Genomic DNA, 9,830 nt, shown 5'->3' on the forward strand with positions numbered 1-9,830 from the left:
TTTCTAGATTTGTGATCGCTCACAGAAGCAGAAACCTTGGCGATGGAAAACTCAAAATTGAAAAATCGTTACCACTGTTCGAAGGAGACTTTTACCAACATTTTGCAGCGAGAAAATGCCCTGAAATATCATTCCGAGTAGAAACGACGACAATCTAAAATTGTAATAAAAAAATAAAGTAAAAAAAAAAGGAAAAAAAGTTTCATGAAAAAATCACTTGATGCCAGTTTTTCTCTTCGCGAGCTAGAAATTATCCGATCACATTGCAACCTTACGCCCTTCTCTTACCCCCAAAGATTGATGAACAACTCGCAGCTCATATCTTGAATACTACAGAGTCTCCCCTTATAAACTCAAATTCGAATTTTAAAATACTTAGAAAAATTTACCTTTTTAAAATTTTACCCCCATGCTTAGAGGTCCCTTTTCATATAGTGAGGTGTTGTTCACTCTAATCAGTTTTTTCATATATATTGATTTTCTTATTTTTCGTTATTTTTAGGTTTATGAGATCATCTTTTGAAGAAGATCCTTGAATTGAGTTGTTGCAACCGGTGGCAACTAGCTCATGAATACTTTGCTAAGGCGGAAATAATTTGTGTTAAGCGCTCAACTAATAACACGTACACGCTTTTTGCATTCAACTTTTCTCTAGAATAGAATAGTAGGGAGTTGCCGTGATTTAGAGGCGAAACAGTCATTTCTATGATTGCGGAAAAGTGATTTATATTATTACAAAGGATTAGCAAAAAATTTGTTAAGATACATACACTTAAAATTGGGTAAAACAAACTAAAATATGGATCAAAACATATCTAGGGTGTTTTTGGTTAAATACACGATAAATCTAAACAGGAACGGAAGCTTTTTCATTTTAGCTTTTATTCTGATCCTCGCTAAGATTTCCCCCATGTTTTTGGCTTTTTTACCGATGTATTCACTGCGTTTGTTTTATATTTTGTCGTTTAATGGGAAAAAAGTAGCTTGAATCTAGAGTCCAGACTCCTAATAAAATTGACAAGAATAAATACTCTTGATTCAATTGGACTTTTTGCTTGAATCAAAAGGAACTCCGCCCAAATCAAGAGGCTCCGCTCTTCGATTCAAGGAAAAATTGGACTGAATCAAGAGTTTTTTTTTCACTGTTTTTAAGAGTCTGGACTCTAGATCCAATCGACTTTTTTCCAATGTTGAATAAGATCATCACGTTGTTTTTTTTTTTTTTGGTTTTTTTTTTAATCCTAATATCAAGACAATTCCCTTTGTTACAGTCCGACGGCAACCAAACTGAAGACAACATCAACCCGGTGATTAAAAAGGGTGGAGGCGGAGGCGGTGGGCATGGAGGTGGTGGTGGTGGACATGCAGGTGGCTCAAGCGGTGGGCATGGAAGCGGAGGCAAAGGCGGAGGTAGCAGAGGCGGAGGCAGCGAAGGCGGAGGCGGCAAAGGCGGAGGTGGCAAAGGAGGCGGAAACGACGAAGGGTACTCGAAGTCCAAACCGGGGCCCACCAAGAATGTCCCCCGATCGGGCGCGGGGCAGTCCGGCGAGAAGAGGAAGCAGGGGCACCCCGAACCCCCCGATTTTCCGAGAGGGACTATCGTCACCCCGAGGGGCCATGTCAAGGGTGTACCGCCCAAATATTCCAAGACCGAGGATCCAGATGACGAAACGCTCAATTGGAAGCTCCTCTACGCCGGTTACATCTTCATTCATGACTTAAATCCCTGTGACAGATACCAGGTCTAACTTTTGTTCACTTTTTTTATTTTTTTTTTTTTTTATTTTTTATCTATTCTCCTCCTTACGGAATTGGAATATTTACATTATATTTAATTCTAGACTTAAGGTGATTTGATGGACGCCATATTTTGTGTCAGACCGGCTTGCGATATCGCATCAATTAGTTCCGTTTTTTCAGCTACTCGTCATTTTTCTCGAATTTTGAGATCGCAATTCTGTTTTCAGGAGACTAAAGCACTCGCTTACCAATTTCAACAAACAAATTCAACGTAATAAAGGCGTGGTTTTTTTGAGAGAAAACATCGCATTCGATACTGGTATCGAAACTGCACTCGAATGGGATATTTTCTCTCTAAAAAAACCACGCCTTTATTACGTTGAATTGCTTTGTTAAAATTGGTAAATGAGTGTTTCAGGCTCCTGACAACAGAATTGCGATCGCAAAATTCGAGAAAAATGTTGAGTAGCTAAAAAAAATGGAACCAATTGATGCGATGTATCGCAAGCCGTTCTGACACAAAATACGGCGTCCATCAAATCACCTCAAGACTGATGACTTATTGCTAGATCTAAGGCTATTAATATGAGGTTGTGCTCCCGAGATTTTGTTCACTATCACGGTAGATCTGGAGCCCTTGTTTCGCATCGAGTCAATTGTGCTGGTCTCGGAATCGTGTTTCGGTGCTTGATTCTCGTAGATCATCTAAGAATACAGAGTAACTAGAGTTGTAATGTAAATGGGAGAGCAAGCGCCATGTTCCGGTCGACGGGGTCCGAGCCCGGTGTGCGCCGAGCTTCGGTCACTTTTCCGATGCATGTTCGATCTAAATCCCGGTGTGGAATACATGGATTGCATTTTGCAAAAAGGAACCAGTAGCATTGCAATGTTTCTAAGATTGTGCAACACCACCCATTGCAATATAACAATTTATATCCTGAAATAATGTGAAATTTACATGGTAACTTTTGTCCTAAATTTACAGTTTTTAGCGAGTTAAATAGAAACTGTTTAGAGATAATTAGGTATTCCTTCCAAGACAAAAGGAGCTGCACAATCTTGGCAATATTGTAATGCTTCAGGTTCCTTTTTGCAAAATGCAATCCACATAGTAATTCCTATCTTCTTTGTTTACATCGAATAGCCGGGTCCCCGTGTATCGAAAAAAATCGATTATGTATCGAAAAAGTGACCCGGGAGTCTCGGAATCCGGGACCTGGAAAATGCTTAAAAGTGGCGCCAGCTCTCCCACTTACATTACTACTCTATGTCTAAAAACAATTTGTTCTGTCTAAACAGCAACTTTCTACGTTCAATATTACCCGAGATATTGCGCTTTGAAAAATTCGCTTTATGACGCGTCATGACGTCATTTACCGCGGTACTAACACCCTTGGTTTCTTCTACCTTGCTTTCATCCAAGTTTTTCGCATGTTTCACGTTGCAAATATGTGTCTCACTCATTGATGAAAGCAAAGTAGAAGAAACCAAACCAAGGGGGCCACTATACCGCGGTGGATGACTTCATGAAGCGAATTTTTCAAATTGCGATATCTAGATTAATATTGAACGTAGAAAGTTGCTGTTTGGAAAAATCTTATCATTTTCAGCAAATCTATAAGAATTAAGCATCCAAACACAATTCTGTGACCAACACATCCGACCCATTAGACGTTTGCATGCTGAAAAGAACTCTGAATGAGCCTTTAAACAAGGTCTGAACTAGGGAAACAGGTCAAATATTTTCGCTTCAATATCTTACGTAGAAAACTATTCACGTCAAGGGAACTTAGGAAATCAACTCCTGAAAGAAATATTAAGAGGTATTTTTAACAAACAACAAATGGCAATTAGGCTTTGCTAATGTACTCGTATCGTATGTATTTTTGCCATTTAACCAACATTAATTGTAAACACTTAAACCTTGCTTAGGAGTCGATTTTAAGGCTTTCCACTGTGTGATTCATTTTCCTCGTAAAATTTTGAATAGAAAAGAAGTTGCAGAGTGCTTTCTTTCATACTTTGTCTAAAAGCCCCTAGAATCGAAAGGAACGGTGTGGCATGCTAGTCTCATAACTTTGTTCTGTTTGGCATACATACGTTAAATTTTGCCCTTAATTACTGTATTTCACGAGGCATTATTATGGCCGAATTCTCGGTGTTGAGCGATATAAAATTGTTTAAAGGAGCCAAGGGACTCTAACTCAAAATTGATCATGTCAAAGCTCTGCCAGGTATTCAAAATATCTTGGATTCGTAATAAATTTTGAGCCAAAAAAATCTGATGGAAAATCGATTTTTCATAAAGGTAAATGGAACTAAGCGAAGGTAATTTACAGCTTCAGCGGCAAAACATATTTGGAAATAACTGAACCTGTTTTCTGAGAGAAAATTGTTACCCATCGTTCCGACGCAAAACATTCGGATGAGCTTTACATGGTGTTATTCCGGCGAAAAAAAAGCATTTGTCCGGGAAAACCTCGATATTAGGAATGGAAAAGAAACTTGAATGGGCATTTTTTGAATAACAATTTTGGCTGCTAAATCCGAAAATAACCTTAGTTTTTCTCCATCTTGCACTTATTATCTGGAAAGTTGACTTTTCTTGGAGAAAGCTCGATTTTTAGGAAAAATTCTGATTTTTCCGGGGAAAATTGAGCTGACCCAGGGAAACAAAGGTCATTTTCGGTATCAGCGCTAAAACTATAACTAGAATCTGTGGAAACATTTCAGAAAAATCTATTTTAAAAAAAATGAATAAAGAAAACAAATTGACCGGTTTAATACTGCCGTGCTAGAGGAAAACGCCACACAAACCTCCAGACGCAGCAAAATTCCCTTTTGTAAATCACGAATTTTCCGTAAAATTTTTAAATATTTTTCTTTCAATTTTTCAGATAATTTTGTCCGGATTTACACCTAAAGTTCCTGAATATTTCAAGAGAAAATATCCATTTCATACATATCGACGGTGTAAGTCGGCTATCACATAACTCGGTTTGCGACGTCGCAGACTTTCTGTCATACTTTATTTATTTTTTTTTTCATTTGGTCTCGTCATTTTTTAGGGGGAGTTTTTTGGATTGGGCCGGGGTGGCTACCGCCACCTAGAATTTTTTAAACTACTCAACGGCAATTCTTTAAAACTGCCGCAATTTTTCTTCTCTGTGCGCGAAGAAAATTCTGCAAAAACTTCAAGGAATGATGTGAATTCGTTCTCCTGTAAAAAAATAACATGGAGGCAGAGATTTTCAGACACCGCAAACGAGTTATGTGATCGCCGACTTACACCGTCGATACGTTCCTCAAAAATAAACATTTCATCGGAGGAAATCGGCAACTCTCGAATGTTCATACGGCGTTTTTCCCTAGCGCGGCAGAAAACTGCTGGTAGATTTCAGAGGCGTGGCGTGAATTGCGATGTATCGATTGTTTTGTCATTTAAACATGTGGTAAAGAATCGATTATTAAGGTGTTCGCTCCGAACACCCTGTCTATCGATCATTTTCCATAATTTTCAATGGTATAACATCGATATATCGCAATTCACGCCACGCCACTGGTAGATTTGGTTTAATTTGGGTACATCTTCTCTCTTCCTCAGGAGCGACTCGACTCGAAGAAGAACGGGCGGCGGAAGCACGGCTGCCGGAAGGAGGCGACCCGGATGAAAAAGGCGAATAAGGAAGTGCAGTCGTCGAACTGCCAAGACGTCGCCGAGGGACGCTGCTTCCAGGTGAGCGGGCAGTCCGGGCGATGCTACATACGCGTCAACAGCAATCGCCCAGACCAGGGAAACTGGGAGCTCCCAGACAAATGCCAGACATCAGCCGCCCCGCCCCCGCCCACTGAGGCGCCCCCGCCTGGGGGCACGCCGCTCCAACCCGCTGCCCAGCCCCCTAACCAGTTCCCTGTACCCAACACTCCCCAAGGCTAATTTTGAAGTAATCCAGTGCTCCCATTTCCCGGAACTAGTACCGAATTCCGGAACTCTTGAGATTTTCCTGGATTTTCCCCGGAACTTTTGAGATTTTCCTGAATTTTTCCCCGGAACTTTTGAAATGGACCAGTTGCGCTGGTAATAGAATCGTGTTTAGATGCTTGATTCTTGTAGATTAGCTAAAAATAAGAAGATCCATCCAAACAGAAACTTTCTACGTTGAATATTAACCGAGGTATCGTCCTTTGAAAAGCCTTGGCTGCCAAAAAAGATGCTTGATTGGGTTCCTCCTGGGAGGAGACGTAGGGGTTGCCCAGTGAGAGGTTGGCGACACGGGGTGTTAAATGAGATGAGGGAGTGTCAACTCCCTGATGACCTGCGGGAAGACCGAGCTTTGTGGCGATTAAGCGTCGTAAAGCGCCAAAGAGCGCTATAAAAGCGACTCCTATATATTATGTATATCGTCCTTTGAAAAGTCAGGTTTTTGACGTCATCCACCGCGGTACTGCATAACATGGTATGTACTGGCGCGGTGGATGACGTCATAGATCGAGCTTTTTAAGGCGCGATATCTTGGTTAATATTCAACGTATGAAGCTGCTGTTTGGACAGATCTTCTCATTTTTAGTTGATTTGCAAGAATAAAGCATCGTAGCACGATTCTGTGACCAGCGCAACTGACCCATTCCCGAAATGTTCTGGATCTTTCGCATTTTCCGGAACTCTCTCGGTACTTTTGAAAATATCTAAAGAGAATCCCGAACTCTTGACGGCCATGAAGTGGAAGACATTGGAACAATAAAGTTCCGAATCCCGGAACTTTTGACGGACATGAATTACGAACACTGATGTAGTCATACATCGAGCACCATCAGAGGAAGTGACTGGCCAATCTGAAGGATGCATTACCCATTGGCTTAGTAATCTTAGGAATAATGGAGCCATAGAGAAAGAAAAAGGAGGTGGTTGCATGCTGAGGATCGTTTGCCTTATGATGTTGGTAGGTACAATATTGCGTCGATATTTCAGCAAAATCCGAGATTCAAAGTATGAAAAACGGACCATCACGTAAGTTTTTTCTTTTTTTGCTTAGATCAGTTCAAAATATAATCTGAAACACTTTATATGGACGTATTTCTGCCAAACGGAGTTATGTGCATTAAGACAGGAGCCCTGGGACCCATAAGAATATAATGTACATATGCATTACAGGGCTCAAGTCATAATGCACATAGTTCTGTTTGGTAGAAATACGTCCACATGGAATGACCTTTTTCCATAAACGACACATTATCCAAGGAAATCGATGATAAAAACCGTCCGCACCGACCAACGGACGACCGAAATGCCCGAAATGCGACCACCTCCTTTTTCTTCTCAATGTCATGGAGCTTATTGGATGAGATATCGCCATCATTTCAGTCGTTTATGACATCGTTAGGAGAATTTACTCACAATCAGTTTTGGAGCCAAACACGTGCGGTACGCCCGGGAAAAATCTTTGCAATCTAGAGTCTGGACTACTGCTATCGTAAAGCGATAACAATTGTAGCAGGTAATTTCAACGCCACCATTTGTTCTTATCTTAAACGTTAATTTCCATGGGACTTAAAGTACATGCTCTCTGTATGAAGGTACTCTTGTCTAAATTGTTTCATTAAAGTTACTAGTACCCAATTTACTCGAATGCAAGTTAGACTAGGATGCTCTGCTCTGGAAAACAGCACTTCCCATCGAACATCGCAGGATATAATGAACACGGAGCGTGGGGCTCCTCAGAGACCTTCAGGACCCAGATCTTGGTCATTTGTCCAGATTCTATCTCGGATATCGACAAAATTCTGTAAAAGTCGGGAAACCTCCTTTTGGTAAGCTTGTAGACCCAAACCCATACCTGCCATTTTTTAACTAGACACCAGCTCACATCCCCTATTATTTAAACTGTGCCTCAGAGGAAGTTGCATTTTTTTGCGAAGATTAAGTGCACATTTTTTTAAGTGAAATTAAAAGGTGTTCTTCTTTAAATCATAAATCGATTTATTGTTGAAACCGTCACTGTATGTACCTGATTTTTTTTTTGCTTAGATTAAGTGCACATTTTTTTAAGTGAAATTAAAGAGTGTTCTTCCTTTAAATCATAAGTTGATTTCTTGTTGAAACCGTCACTGTAAGTACCTGATTAAATGTATTAAGATAGCTTCAATCAGCTTAATTTTGAATGTATCAATTAATCAATTTTATTTTAATTTTGGTTTAAGAACACCTCAGGTTTGTTTTTTTAACTTTTTTTACTAATTTTATAAATTAATTTATTCTTGCTTTTTTAAGTCTTATTTTTCTGGTAAATAAATTCCTGATGTGTTTAAGCAAAGCGTTGATCCATGAATACTTTTTATTGAGTATCCTGCAAAATCCAAAATCATTCCAAAATATGCATCCAGAAGTAGATATGATCGTTTATATAGTATAAGAAATCTTTCGTCCGAGAGCTCATTCCGAGAGCTCAAATTAAATATTGCTGAACTTTATTTGAATTATCGGTGGGATTTAATACTTTTTTTAGGATAAAAGGAGAGGAAAAGAAAGTAAATAAAGTTGTTCATGTCATCACTCATCCCCCCCTTAAACCAAAAACTACACTTAGAAACCACCTTTTCTTCCGATGCAAGTACCTCGAAAACTCAGAACAAAATATCACGAGCCAAAGCGCAGCAGTACAGTAGTGCTACGCAGTGAGTGTAGCGTTATGAGTATCTACAGCATTTGAAGGCGCCCTTTAATGGTATTCCAGAGAGCTAGCGTGTTAGTTCCAGGTGCCGCTTTCATACGTCAGTTACTATCTTTCTGAGCTCGGTAGGAGCAAGAGTCTATTATGGCTGGGTATTAATTGTTTCTAAACAACAGAACGGAAAAGGAAAATTTAGTTACTTTTTGCGAAGAGACTAATCTGGATTAGCACCCTCCCCCTCAAAAAAAATATAAAAAAAATACTGTGATTAGTATGAGGCAGAATAGATAAAGTGAATTTCTGATGCTTATTTCAAAGAGAATTTTAAGTGATAGGTAGGGACTTTTTTTTTTTTTTTTTTTTTTTTTTTTTTTTTTTTTTTTTTTTTAAAAAAAATCAAAATTGAGCTATCAATAAGTGCTCGATACGCACATTTCGGGACAGAAGGGGCCTAGTCAGCTCAACCAAAGCTCTGGCTTCTCTAAATGTGCGGTACAAAATAAGCAGTCCCATGAAAAATCTATTTAAAACTCTAACCTGCCATTTTCATTCCACAAACACGTGATAATGCAACTTAATTCACTCAATTGCAATGAATATTAACTAACTAGCAACCATTCTATGCAACAACTAAGAGTTTTCTGACAAAAACTTATGAGCCAATTTTTCGATCCAACTCGAAAAAAAAGCTTTTTTTAACGAAAATGTGTCAGTTCCCAGACGAAAAAGCGTAAATACACTTTCACTGTACAGTTACCACTACTGCCGTGCTAAGGAAGAACGCTTCAGGCTTCAGGCGGTGCCAAATCCCCTTAGGCAAATCACTAATTTTCAGGAAAATTTGTGAATATTTTTCTTCCAATTTCTCAGATAATTTTGTTTGTAATTTGATCTAAAGTGTCTGAAAATTTCAAAGAAAAATATTCACAATTTTCCTCAGAAATAAACATTTTATCGGAGAAAACTTGGCCATTCTCGAATGTTCACACAGTGGTCTTCCTTAGCACTGCAAACCAGGAGGTTATGCTTTTATCAGGACACAGTCAGGAATTTTCAGTTGAAAATTCCACTGATTTCTTCTCAAATCAAAGCCAAACATTTGCAAAATTTTGTACCGATATTGCACGGCCATATGCTTGTGAAAAATAAATTCTTCGATTAAATTTTGTAAACTTGGAATGGAGATACGGTCCCCCGTGCTGGGAACAACAAGTTTTGCCTTTACAGACTGAGGGCTTTTTGATCGCATTTAACAGAAGACAACCAACTCCAACAAAGTGTTGTAAAAATAGTGCATCTTCGTCTTCATCTGTAAAAATACCCAATATAGTAAATCGAGGGCTAAGGAACAAAACCACCTAACTGACAATGCTGGCAAAATTGAGTTGGTAGCACTGTCGCATTCTACGGTATGATTTAAAC

General features: G+C 39.2%; 1 protein-coding gene across 1 annotated transcript; it reads left to right on the forward strand.

The window, feature by feature from the left end:
- Positions 1 to 954: 954 nt before the first annotated feature.
- On the forward strand, positions 955 to 8,136 carry LOC140224845 (uncharacterized). Its single transcript, XM_072301649.1, has 2 exons — positions 955 to 1,742; positions 5,345 to 8,136. Exons 1-2 carry the CDS (start codon positions 1,188 to 1,190, stop codon positions 5,675 to 5,677), a joined length of 888 nt encoding a protein of 295 aa, XP_072157750.1. The 5' UTR covers positions 955 to 1,187; the 3' UTR covers positions 5,678 to 8,136.
- Positions 8,137 to 9,830: the final 1,694 nt, after the last annotated feature.

The sequence above is a fragment of the Bemisia tabaci genome, chromosome 6, assembly GCF_918797505.1.
Source record: "Bemisia tabaci chromosome 6, PGI_BMITA_v3".
Taxonomy (NCBI): Eukaryota; Metazoa; Arthropoda; class Insecta; order Hemiptera; family Aleyrodidae; genus Bemisia; species Bemisia tabaci.

What these genes read in the sequence shown, in the direction of transcription:
- LOC140224845 (XM_072301649.1), top strand. Translation starts at nt 1,188, where the DNA reads ATGTTGAATAAGATCATCACGTTGTTTTTTTTTTTTTTGGTTTTTTTT. An exon ending in ATCCCTGTGACAGATACCAG is followed by an intron (nt 1,743 to 5,344) that starts GTCTAACTTTTG and finishes TCTCTTCCTCAG; the next exon opens with GAGCGACTCGACTCGAAGAA.